This window comes from Ambystoma mexicanum, chromosome 6p (genome assembly GCF_040938575.1).
Source record: "Ambystoma mexicanum isolate Mex_15411 chromosome 6p, UKY_AmexF1_1, whole genome shotgun sequence".
In the NCBI taxonomy this organism is placed as follows: domain Eukaryota; kingdom Metazoa; phylum Chordata; class Amphibia; order Caudata; family Ambystomatidae; genus Ambystoma; species Ambystoma mexicanum.
Genome location: NC_090935.1, coordinates 739,963,955 through 739,977,804, shown reverse-complemented (window position 1 = coordinate 739,977,804; position 13,850 = coordinate 739,963,955). Strand labels below are relative to the sequence as shown.

Here is a 13,850-nt window from a genome sequence, read left to right as displayed (position 1 = left end):
GATGACTATGAGCGGCGCAGGGCCCCTGAAGATTTGGACATTGAGGCTGCGCTGCGTGTGGATCCCACTTCCGAAGGCGGGTACGCCCCCGCTCCGTCGTTCAACCATGCGACAAGTCTGCGACTCCGATCCTTAAGAGTCTTCTGGGAGAAGCCCTTACATATGTCGCAGTTGTCAGCCGAGTGATGAGGGTGCAGACAGTAAATGCAGTCCATATGTCCGTCCCCCTCGTAGACCTTCTTTAGTCCGCACGTAGCGCACGGGCGGAACAGTGCTTTCCCCGACATTAGGAGAAAAAACCGCAACAGCTCAACCTAACCAAGTAGAAAATACACAAGGTGTTCCCACTTTGGAGACGGTTGAAATCTGAAGGGAGCCGCGAGGGCGGAGCATTTATACCACTACGTCCTAGTGGGGCGTGCGTGTGCGGCCCAAAACGACGTAGATGGGACACAAAAGTGTCGAATGTTTTCCTACGGGAAAAGGCTTTGTAAGCTTACCGAGGGTTCCCAGTCTGTCGACGGGGAATATTCTAAGCATGTGAATCCATGAAAGATCCAATGCTGGAGAAAGGATGATAACTTTGCTCTCAAATGCGGGATACTCTCCATTACCAATTTTAAGCAGCAGTTCGGAGCACTGACGCACATTTTGCAAATGAACCCTCGTGTTCTTCATGAGGGCCATTTTTTGTATAAAAAGTCATAAATAGGACAATTTGATGCATTCATTTACCTTCTCACCTTGCGTTCCTCTAGGCACTACAGGCAAAGTCTGATGAAAGTCCCCAGCTAGTAGGACAGTGACACCTCCTATCACCCCATTGTTTCCCCTGATGTCTTTAAGGATTCTGCTTAAGGCATCAAAACTTTCCCTATGCGCCAAGGTGCTCTCATCCCAAAAAATTCATTTGCAATCTCAGAGCACTTGGGCCATGTTGCTTTGTTTTGAAATATTGCACAGAGTTTCTATGTGTATTAGGTTAAGAGGCAGCGTGAGACGTCTTACCACCCTTCAACAACGTTGCGGCAATGACAGATGATGGGACAGCTATGGTTATCCCACCATTAATCTTTACTTTTGCCAATAGCCGGTTAATGAGAAAAGTTTTCCCTGTGCCACTGGGAGCATCTAAGAAAAACACTTGACCAGATCCTGTGTCAATGCTCTTAAGGACCTGCTTATAGACAGTAAGCTGCTCATCTGTTAAGGAAACTTCATTAGTCAAAACTTCTTATGCTAATGAGTTCATATCATAGCTGGTCTCCCTTAAAAAGTCTGTTACCTAAATCTCCTCCAGACCTTGACGGATGCAGCAGACTTTACTGTGATGGCCCTTGCCCTCCCAAAGCTAATAGCACCTCCTCGATCATTAACCGGAACCTGTTATACACCACGTCCATCACATGCAGTGCATTGTCTTCTAACTCTCTCGCTATGTGCCGTGTGATGTCCTCAGCGAGACTATGTTTTTATACTTCTCCCAAAGACTCAAGGGATTGGAGAGTTGACAAAACATGTAGAAGCAGGCAGAGGTGATAACATTCTGTGTTATTAGGGTGTATCGTGTAAACCCTTCCCAATGCATGATCCTTCTTTACACTGGGCCAACTTTCGATATCCTTTCCCTGCTTCCTTCTCTCGAACTCGAACTTCCATACAAAATAAGAAGAAACCTCAGAGTACAGGAGAGAGTCTTTGCAAAGCTATCAATTTTGCATAGTTTGAAGAAAGAGAGGAGTGTTGTTTTAGATGGGTTGACTCCATCAACCAAGTTATTCAAGTTAAAGTAAACCTGTAGACCATTTTCCAGATGGACACTGTGGTGTAAAACAGTTGGGTATCTCTCATGAACAGAGAGCCCCAAGATTCACCACACCGCCTCGGGAACTGGTAATGTATCGACCACTTTCGTAAAGCTTTACTACATCTTTGTCATTCTCAAGGGTAAAACATGATTGGTCGCTTCACTTGTTCACGTACTTGCAAATGTATTTTATAGATTCAACAGAGTTGCAGTAATCAACGTTAATATGTGCATTAAAAGTACATGAAAGCACAGGATTATAAAAAAGGTACTACCCAGCGGTTGTCTAACTGCATACCGTTGATATCAATGATGAAGCCACTGTCAGATGGAGACCTTCATCAATGCTAAGTGTATCCGTCATCTTTGTCTGAGTGTCATTGAGAAGAGGTCTTGGGTACCTCATGCTACAGCTGCCTTCTTCCATGCAGGGAGAATTGGTTTATGCTTCCACAGGGGCCATGTATCATGTTGGGCTTTACAATGTCATAAAGAAGAAGGTCTTTATTAGGGTCACGAATTTCAGCAGAGATATCATCATCGATCTTGTCGGGGGAAATGCGTTGCTCTAGCCATAGCAAAATGTGTACGTCAGGCAGACCCCGCTTCTACCACGCCACAGAGAAACATTTTCCCTCATTTAAAAGAGCCATCATTTTCTTGACATTTAAATGGAACACCCTGGCCATAATGTCGGGCGATCATGGGACTTTTGGCAAAGGCAGCAGTGCATCTATGATTTCTTTCCACCGGGGTTACAGGTGAATGTTACAAAAAAGGTCAGGATGGCCATGATGCAGCCATAAGTCACGGCGTCCTGGTTTTTTTGTGCATGCAACGGGTTCCCCCGGTGAATGAAGACTAGTACCACCATCTAACCCAGTTGATTAGCATCAGTGTCTTGCCTTCCAACAGCATCCCTAACATGAATATAACTCTCTGCCCGGAGTTGTGCCTAGTTATTTTTAATGAAGTTCAACCTTTCACTCTCTATTTTGGCATACATGTCAACCAAAAACGAAAATAAGAGAGAACAAGTGGTTAATCTCATCTTGCCTGACAATGAGGCGAGAAGAATAAAAGGAAGCTGCAGAGAGCATCTTTCTGAGTGGCATTTTGGTTCTGGGGTTACGTTGAGGAACATGAACTGAGTAGCTAGCCACAACAAAACAGAAGGGGTGTCCTAAGAACGGTGAGTTTCACTGATACGCCAAAGTGCGTTATTGTGGCTGTGCAAAACAATATTTTGCTGTCCAAAATGCTGCCCTACCATCACTAAAGCCACTTCATTCGCTGTCGGTATGTTTAAGTGACCTCTATAACCATCAACAGGTTTTCTGGAAGCATGAATGACGACTTGAAAATCGCAGTTTGGAGGCACCTTGTCCAAGGTGGTTTTCAGGTCCCTTATATATGTATTGTTATCGTGCAACATACGCTGCAATTGTTTCACCAAACCTCGTTTGACAAAGGGAAAAAATTGCTGCACCTTAAGCGTGATGCCCTTTCGTCCTCTCCAACTAAATAGATTTGCAAGAATTGAGCTTCTTGATGTGGAACAGGTAGAAGACCTCTGACTAAGTGGTATACCTGACCTTGCACCTTGAACGTTGCCATAAAACTGTCTTCTATAATCTGTTTTGCACCGAAGTACGTAATGTGAAAACAACTGTTATACTTCCGAATACAGTGTATAAAATGAGTATGTTCCGAGTGATTTCTTTTTTAGCAAACTGCAAAGAGGCACAAGTAAAGGCTGTAAAGGGGAAAATGGTACTTTACCAGCACTACAACACATGCGAGGAGCTTCTTCCCTCCCCAGAGCGCTACAGTAATTACATTTATGGCACATAGCACCAAGAGCTACAGTGTTGTCATTTTCATAACTCATATTAGGGTCATATGCTAAGCCCGAGTAAACTTTCACTTTTCACAGAACTGTCCTCCTTTTGATTAATTTACCGGGGTCGTTTTGCTCGTACCTTGCTATCGCCGCCCTATGCACCTTCGGCTTTTCTTGTTGATATTTCTTTGCCACCGCCCTATGCACCTCTGTCTTTTCTTCTTGATATTTCTTTGCTGTCGCCCTATGCACCTCAGGCTTGTTTTTTTGGTATGTAGCTGATGCAGCTTTATGGATATTTGAATTCTTTTGTTGATAAACAGCCACTGCAGAACGGTGAACCTCAGGATTAAGCTGAGCATAGTTCTTTGACGCTGTCCTTAGTTGCTTTTCGTGGCATTGGTGTATCTAGCAGAAAGAGGCCTTATGTGTGGAAATGGAAAGAGATGATTCTGGAGAGCAGTGTGTGATAACACTGAACTGTGTGGGAAATGTATGACATGATCAACTATTTGGTCGCGCAACTCCCTACCTAGATTTCGACCGCCATATAAGATAGCACACGGAATAGGCATGCTCCATCGCCAACAATTGTTACGACTGTGTGTGGTGTCATCACACCATTTACCTTTAAATGTTTAATTTGCATTTTGAATTTTATTTAAAGAGAAGAAGTAAAATGAACCAGGTCAATATATTATTTTTGGTTACTATATTATTCTAGTTATACTTATATAAATAAACTTCTTAAAGACAGAAAGATCATTTAAACCAAAGAAACAGAAACAATTATTGAAAAGAAGTAAGAAATCAATCATATCTAGGAACAGACCAACGCAGGCCTAAAATAATAATCATCACATTTTTTAAAAATTGTATAAACCGCAACCACTTACAACGGCGTGCACCCTCACGTGTGTGCCTGTTTGGGTTGCTCACTCGATGACATTAACTTTGTGAGTTTTTGTTAATTCTCTTTGTTTCTCTTACATGGGCACCAATCAGCTAAGTTGTGGGCAGGGCGTCCGTCCGGCACATAACAAATATGTTAGTATCATTCTGTTTACAATTACTGTAATATTACATTTTAATTATATATTATGACTCAACTGACAGATTCAAAAAAACTGGCAGATGTGAAAAAAGAGTATTCATTTTCTTGAGAACTACGGTCGTTAGGAGCAAGACATTTGGCACGTAAACTTACTTTATAATGAATATTTACTTTATAATGAATATTTAAAGTGTAAATGTTTACTTTTCTAACATCTTCAGCTTGTGAGATATGGGTATCCTTCCAAATAAATGCACCCCCCTTTTCCACCTCCCCTAACAGGATTTTTGGAACGCGCGTTTCTCTATTTTTGAAGAAGAATCTAAATACCAATTTTCACGTATATAACATCTTCGTTTTTTGAGATATAGGTATCCTCATAAAAAAATGCACCCCCTCTTTTCACCCCCTTAGGGACAGAATTTCCAACTTAGTGGGTGCCTACGTCATGAAAACAATGAACCTTCCAAATTTCACATTCCTATGTTAAACGGTTTGAGCTGGGCGTTGATGAGTCAGTCAGTCAGTTAGGACTTCTTATACCCCCAACCTTATAGCCACCCTCTGAAGTACATCATTCTTCCCCTTAAATCACACCGTCTAGTCACCTCTGTTTTGCCCATCTCACCATGGTTGTGTCGTCCCCTCAATAATACCACTAATTTCCAATAACACTTGCTCAGTGCTCTCGCCTTCCTTTCATAAATGTTGCTCTAGTCTATTGCACTTCTCAAATGTGTTTCTGCCTACTCTAATTAAAGGTCGCTTGTGAGTTATCTGCAGCTCTAGCACTAAACCTAGGAATGTAGAGTAGACTAGGACGTTTAACATTTATTAAGTTCACAAAGTGTTCTATAGATCGACTGCCTGCAAAAATAAATACATTAAACAAATAATCACATTTTTGTATACCAGCACATTTAATTTGACTAAATACACTGTCCTCTGAAGGGCGAATATCTGAATCATACTTCCAGGAAATCAAACCCTTGACTGTAGAGAAATTAAGTGAACACTTCACACTGGGAGCTATTTCCTCCCTTACATGCCTTCCCTTATACTTAGCACACAAAACAGAACTTGTTCAATAATGATCTTAAAATAGGAATCCACTTCCCTCTCCTTGATTATCGGTATGAATGCTACTTACATTTATAGCGTCTTACCTTTCTTGGGTATCTTTTTCCTTGGTTTCATCTCCCTAGGGAGTCTTCGCCAGTCTGTACAGAAAATTAATAGCAAAGATGGGTTGTTCCGTTAGTAAATGGAAGCATTCATACCCAAAGCAAAGGAATGAAAAAGTGTTATCGGAAAGCATAAGGTAATCACTGGGAAATCAATCCAAGAGTACAACAAAAGAAAATAAGGCTTTTAAGATCATTTTGGAAGAAACATATATGCTATAAAATGGTATATTATAAATATATTTTATATGAGACCCTGGACGTTGATAACATGAACAAATTAATGATTTTCAAATGCCAAGGCTTCAGAGAATGCTGTTCTTTTGTCAGAAGAACTAGTGCTGATTATAGACAGGGGATTAAAATCATGTCACCAAATCTGACCACTGGACTGCATGGCTGTAAAAACACTTACCAAGGACAGCATGGAGAAGATCCTATTCAGCATAGAAAGGTGCCCACCAAAAACCCTACTAATAGTACTGCATGGCTGACCCACGTGTTGTCCTACACAACTACATCTATGCTTTGGTGGTTAGGTGTAGACAGTGCGCATTGTTATAAAACTTGTTTACATTTGTTTTACTTAATTTTGCTTGAGTTTACATTGCATTTCACAATTTCATGTTAAATATACAAATAATTATAAGAGAGTAGTTTCTTACCTGTAACTCCATTTCTCGAGAGTTGGTATCTTTCATGGATTCACATGCTTAGAATATTCCCCGTCGTCAGGCTGGGAACCCTCGGTATATTTATAAAGACGTTTCCCATAGGAACATTTTTTGACACTTCTGTGTCCTATCTACGTCGTTTTTGGGCTGCGTACGCCTGACCCAATAGGATGTAGGGGTATAAATAGCCCCGCCCCGCGGCTCCCTTCAGATTTTAACCCCCAAAGTAGGAGGGGCATATAGAGTTTGCATTCAGGGGAGGCCGGCGGGCGCATGTGAATCCATGAAAGATACCAACGCTGGAGAAATGGAGTTACAGGTAAGAAACTACTCCCTTCTCCAGCATTGGATCTTTCATGGATTCACGTGCTTAGAATAGATTATATAGCAGTACCCCTAACTTGGAGGTGTGTAATGCAAACCAAGACCATCCAAACCACACATGCAGTTAGGTATACAAAAAAATCCCCATCAAGAAATATTGACAATAACTAAACATATGGCATATTGACAAGAGCATACACCCCTTTGTGGGGCTTACCTTACTCAAACAGGTGCCGAAGGACTGCTCGTCCCATCTGCATATCTGCTGCATGCTGTTGCTCTAGGCAATAATGCTGAGTAAATGTGTGCGGAACCGACCATGATGCCGCTTGACAGATGTCCACCAATGGAATTCCAGACCACAACGCCGCCGATGATGAGGTGGATCTTGTCGAATAAGCTTTTGGGCGTCTTTCCAGAGGTTTTCCCGCTTTAGAGTGACAAAAAGCAATAGTCGACGACACCCAGCGGGCCAGCCCTTGCTTAGAGATCTGTTTTCCCTTCACCGAAGTTCCAAAAGCTACAGTTGCCTTGAACGCCTAAAATCGTGAGTAAGACTGAGGTAGAACTTTAAAGTTCTTTTTACATCCAACGTGTGGAGAGCTTTTTCTGACACAGAAGAGGCTGTTGCAAAGAATGGTGGTAGAACAATACTAGAATGTTTGTAGAATGTCGTCGGGACTTTAGGAATGAAGTGAGGATTCATTGCCAATACTACTTTGTCTTTGAAAAAACGGAAGTATGGCGGATCAATGACCAACGCCTGTAATTCTGAAAGCCTTCTTGCTGATGTAATGGCTACTAAGAAGGCCATTTTCCATGACAAAAATGTCAACGATGAGGACGACATTGGTTCGAACAAAGCCCTCATTAGTGCTGACAGTACTAGATTGAGACTCCAGTTAGGAGGAAACTTTTTGGCTGGCGGAAAAGTCCGAACTAGGCCTTTCAGGAAATGTTTAACCAGTCGATTGCTGAACAACGGCCTTGAATATCTTTTACAAGCAAATGTGGAGATGGTCGCCAAATGAACTTTAATGGAGGAAAAAGCCAATCCTTTCTCCGCCAAATGTAGCAAATATGGAAGAATCTGTTCTACTCCAATATATAAGGGGTCTACCCCCGGATGATCCCTGCACCACACACAGAATCTCGTCCATTTACCTGCATATGAAGCGTTCGTGGACGGAGCTTGTGCCGCCTGTAAGATTCGTCAACACTCAGAGGGAATGTTCAGGTCCCCAAACTCGGAGAAGTCAGGAGCCAGGCCGTCAGGTTGAGGGAGTCGGTCGTGATGCCATACTGCTCCTTTGTCTTGAGATAGAAGGTTCAGAATCTTCTAGAACTTCACTGGTTCTGCTATCGACAGTTGGAGGAGGTCTGAGAACCACGACTGTCTCGCCCAGTAAGGAGCCACTACAATTACCCGACATGGGTACTTGTGAATCCATTGGAGGGTCTGCCGGATGAGTGGAAACGGAGGGAACGCGTAAGCGAACTTGTTCGTCCATGGGAAGGAGAACGCCTCCCCCAGCGATCCGGGTTGTGGCCACCTGCTTGCATAATGTGCGCACTTCTTGTTCTCTCAGGTTGCAAACAGATCCAGGGGTGGATGACCCCATTTTCTGAAGATGTTTTCCAGTTGTCGATCGTCCAGTTCCCACTTGTGCATTTGATTCATTTCCCTGCTGAGCAAGTCTGCTCGTTTATTTTTTACCCCTGGAAGATGGTAAGCCATTATGCTAATATTCTGTTCGAGGGCCCAATGCCATATTTTTTTAGCTTTGCTCGAGAGCGTCCTGGAACGAGTACCCCCTTGCTTTCTGAGATAGAACATCATTGTTGTATTGTCCATTAGTATTCTGACGGACGATGCTCTTATGCGCGGCAAAAAGGACTTCAGAGCCCAGCGTACCGCCCTTAACTCCAGCACGTTGATGTGAAGAGTAGACTCCACTGGAGACCATTGACCTTGAACCTGCAGGGACCCCAGATGGGCTCCCCATCCTTTCAGTGATGCATCCGTTACCACCGTTGCTTGAAAATCCGGTTCCTGCAGGGGCATCCCCCTCGTCAGATTGTCCGAGAGATGTCACCACTGAAGTGCCCGCAGAAGCTTGCTGCTGATGCTCAACTTGTCTGACCACAAGCCTCGACTCTGGGACCATCGGTCTGCCAGATACTCCTGTACTGGCCTCATGAAGAGACAGAAATTGTTCACCAATGGAATACAGGACGCCAAAGCCCCTAGCAGTGACGTGTATTTTCTGACTGATACCCTCGTGCCCACTTTCCATTCTTTCCCCTTTTGTGTTAGTTTTTGAACCCTTTCCAAGGAGGGCTTCACTAGCCCTGATTGAGTTTGGAATTCCGCGCCCAGAAATACCAAGTTCTTTGAGGACGTTAATGAGGATTTCTCGAAGTTGATTGCAAAGCCCAAGCGCTTCAGAAGTTGCATGATGGCCTCTAGGCTTGCCTGTGTTATGCTCGGCGACGAGCCCCTTATGAGCCAATCGTCCAGGTAAGGGTAAACATGGTGACCTTTCCTTTGCAGTGAAGCTGCCACTGGAGCCAAAAATGTTGTGAACGTCCTGGGAGACGACTTCAGTCCGAAAGGAAGTACTTTGAACTGGTAATGGCTCTGACCGACTACGAACCTTACAAAATGTCCGTTTCCTCGATGCATAGGTATATGAAAATATGCGTCTTGTAGGTCTAACGACGCCAGAAAATCTCCTGGCTGTACGGATCGGATAACTTCCTGAAGCGTAAGCATTTTGAACTTCACATTTTTTAGGGTCTTGTTGAGAGCCCGAAGGTCCAGAATGGGTCGCCACTTGCCGTTGGGTTTCTTGAGCACGAAGTAACGAGAGTAAACTCCCCGGCCTCTCTCGGCCACCGGGACAAATTCTATAGCCCCTTTTTGCAGCATGAGCTCCACTTCCCGTTGTAATATGTGAAGATGGGGTTGCGCCGAATACACAGGTGGAATTTGTGACGGCGTTTCTTTGAACTGCAAAGAGTGGCCTAGTTTTATCGTGTCCAATACCCAGCGGTCTGTTATTCTTTCCCACTCGTCTACGCGACGGGACACCCTTCCCCCCAGGACGTCCTCAAGCCGGTCATTGTTGGGACTTTGACTGCCTGTCTTTTGCTGACGAGGAATATCCCCTTCTCCTCGAAGCCTGGTAGTTTCGGCCTCTTCGCGTTGCCTGGACTGCACGCCTATAACCTTGGGAGGAGTATGATGGCCTGCTGATGTTTCGGTCTCTAGATGAGGTAAAGCAGGAATTTCCTGATGCTCCCGGAAGGGACGAAAGGATCGAAAACCTCTTCCGCTTTGCAGGGCACCGAGCGACCTGGCCGTGTCCGTATCCTCTCTCATACCTTTCAAGGCCTCGTCCACTTTCTCTCCGAACAATTGGTCACCCTCACAAGGCATATCAAGCACCTTATACTGGACCTCCGGTCTAAAGTTAGTACATTTCAGCCAGGCTTGCCTTCTCAAAACCACTCCGTGTATATTTGCTTGAAACCGGACTCCGCCAAGTCCACGGCGATGTTAATCGAGTGGTTCGATGCCTCTTCCCCCTCACAGACCAGCAACATAGCCGACTTTCTATGCTCCTCAGGGAGGTGTTCTAGGATAGGGGCCAAACGATGCCACATCTCCCGGTCGTACCTTGCCATAATTGCCAGCGAGTTAGCTGCTTTCACCGTCGTCGCTCCTACGGATAGAACCTTCTTGCCCAACGCATCCTGCCTTCTAGCCTCATTATCCAGAGGGGTAGAACGTTTGTGCTGCGATCTGGCCTTCCTAGCCGCTGCCACCGACACTACCGACTCTGGAGAAGGTTGAGCGGTCAAGCATTTATGCGTAGAGTCTGGAGTTTTTAATTTCTTTTCCAACCTGCCCTTTATTGCTGGTTCTGAAAATGGATGGCGCATGGTCCTCAAGCCTTCTTGCCAGACGTCGTCCAGAATGGGCACTGAGAATACCGACTTCCTTCTTTTCCCCATATGTTCGAACAAGAAGCATTCCTTCTTTTCTTCTTCAGGGGTCAGACCAAACTCATACAGGCTTTGCCCATCATCGCATGAAAGGCGCCAATGTCATCTCGCGGCGATGGTTGAGCCGGGCTTCTAGGCGCCTCCATTTCCACCTCTGACTCCCATGTAGGATCCCTGAAAGGGGATGATGAAACATCTGAAAAAGAGTCTCTAGGTTCCGACTCTGAATCTTGCAACTCCCCTTCCTCCGGGTATGAGTGTGGCGGTTCCTCGCTAACTGGACGGGAGGGTGGATCCCCCGTCAACTGCATAGAAGGACCTGGTTCGTCATCAGTAGGCATCATCGGCAACCCCGAAGGTGCGCCTACGAGGGGTAACCTCGCATCCAGCTGCTTTAGAAGAGACTGTAGCATGGAAAACACTTGCAAGGATAATACTGATTGAGGGTTTAACAAAGACGATGAAACGGGGACACCTTGCCCTCCCAAAATCGTCGACGAACAAACCCCTTGTAATCCTAGATCTGCTGGACCAACAATCTGTTCTCGATCCTCCTCCATTGATGATATCGAGAAGGCCGCCTCCGGCTGTAATAAGGCCTCTGGCAGAACCGCATTATACACCTCCGGCTGCCATGCCCTTGGAGGGTCCACCGTCGGCGATGTCAATGTGGAGACATCCATCGTCGCTGTCGGATTCACCTGGGCCACTGCAGGTGTTACCTGCGTCGACGGTAACAATCTCGTCAATGACGAAGTCTCAGTTGACGATGGTGGAGGCTGTGACGCAGCCTCTTTAGGCGATCCCGCCTTTTTTGAGCTAGATCTATGCCTCGTTGAGTCTCTACTCGAGGAAGACCTGTGATGATCTCCTGAGGAGGAGGTCTTCAAAGGATCTTTTCCTTTTTTCGACGAATATCAAGAAGAAGACTTTCCTTGGTGGCGATCCTGCCCATGCTTCGACGACGATTTTATCGCCGGGTGTTTCTCTGAGAGGTGTTTTTCCATAGATCGCGGTTTCTTCGTCGGAGGCTCCGCTGACACGGACCGGCAATGGGATTATGCCTTTGATGACTTAGGCCTGGATGCTAGACTGCGCGCAGATCCTACCTACGATGAAGGGTAGGTGCCTTCATTTAGCCACGTCACCAGACGCCTATTCCGATCCTTTAGCGTTTTCTGTGAGAAACCCTTACAGAGCTCGCAACTGTCCACCGAGTGATGTGGGTATAGACAGTACAAGCCATGTGCCCATCTCCTTCATAGACTTTTCAGTCTGCTCGTGGCACACGGGCAGAACAACGCCTTTCCAGACATTTTAACAAAAAACTTGCAAAAGTAGAATTCAACCTTGTACAGAAGTAGAAAAAACATGAGGTGCTCCTGCTACTTTGGAGACGGTTGAAATCTGAAGGGAGCCGTGGGGGTGGGGCTATTTATACCCCTACGTCCTATTGGGTCAGGCGTATTTAGCCCGAAAACAACGTAGATAGGACACAGAAGTGTCAACATTTTTTCCTATGGGAAACGTCTTTATAAATATACTGAGGATTCCCAGCCTGACGACGGGGAATATTCTAAGCATGTGAATCCATGAAAGATCCAATGCTGGAGAAATATTAAATATTCATTCTACACATTTCATCATCCATTACATACAATAAATGTACACTATACAGTTTCCTAAAATAATTCCCCTGTCATGGTATAAATCCTTCACGGTCACCATTAATTAAAACAACATTTTAAGAACACAAATTACAAATCTTCTTGTCTCTAATATCAATGAGACTTGTTGCCCAAATATAATTATTTCCCAGAAAGCTCCTGATGAGAAGAAACTCATTATGCACAAAGCGCATGAAGTCTCTGAGACATTTTACTTCTTACAACTAACAGCATGATTCAAGGTTTCCACACTGTAATGTTTACACAGCCTACAAATCCAGATATTTTGTGAGTCTTTGCCTCAGTCCGATGACTTCCAACTTGCAAAGAGCATTCATTATCTGCTTCATAAAAAGTGCTCCATATGGAGGATGGGGAAGTTCAACCAAATCCCTAGGAAGTACCCCACACCCCACTGGTATTCCCCTAAATGCTTGGAAACCTCGATATCTGAGCAATGCCAATTCATTATCTATCCAACCTTACTCCCATAGCTGCTTCTTCACCAATGCCTGTTTACCACTTAACCTTTCTGGATCCAAGTGCAAATTAGAATCAACTCACAATATATAATGTAGTTGTTCAATTCGACTACTTCCCCTAGCAAAGACATATTTCTTAAGTCCCAATATAAATTATTTGGTTCAGAATATATAATCTTTAGAAAATAGTGAAGCATTTTCCATTGTACGACTACCTTCCAAGCAATCAACCCAAACTCTTTCCGCATAGCAGCTATTGGGAAGAATACAGGTAAGCTTAACACTGGTTTGCAGTTTGCCTTGAAGAGTTGACAACCAATCCCAATTATACATACTTACACTTTCTGTTCCATATAGCATACATGGAATAATTTTTGCCTCATAAAAATTAGCAAAGGATATCATAGTAAACCTCCCAAATCTTCTTGCAATCATTTTAATTTGAGCAATCGGAGGTAACAATGGTTTCCCCCATCTATGCCCGGATCTTAGCTTCACTGCAATCCACAGCACTTGCAGTCCTAGATAGCAGATACCCTTAAACTCCTCTATTAGCACACCATTTAATCAACAGCTTATTTAGCAAATGCTTCCATAAATGCAAGCTTCTTTGGCGAGGACTTGCTAATATACAATTTAATTTTCACTCGAAGTCGAATAGTTTCCCCTAAAAGTACTGCATAGACTGTGCCTGGAATCATTCAGGCATGTCATTTTAATCCTTTAAAAGGATACCTAAACAAATGCTGCTATCACTTTTTTGACTGGGTAAAGGCAGAGCAGAGGTGTGGAAGTGCAAACAAA

At 44.3% G+C, this 13,850-nt stretch overlaps 1 protein-coding gene across 3 annotated transcripts in view; it reads right to left on the bottom strand.

Moving 5' to 3' along the window:
• The window catches only part of POLR3G (RNA polymerase III subunit G), a 354,183-nt gene that overhangs the window by 178,088 nt on the left and 162,245 nt on the right, over positions 1 to 13,850 (bottom strand). For all 3 annotated transcript variants that reach the window (XM_069627616.1, XM_069627618.1, XM_069627617.1), the window contains exon 5: positions 5,871 to 5,924. In XM_069627616.1, coding sequence (XP_069483717.1) covers positions 5,871 to 5,924 — 54 coding nt within the window. The remainder of the gene's footprint in view (positions 1 to 5,870; positions 5,925 to 13,850) is intronic.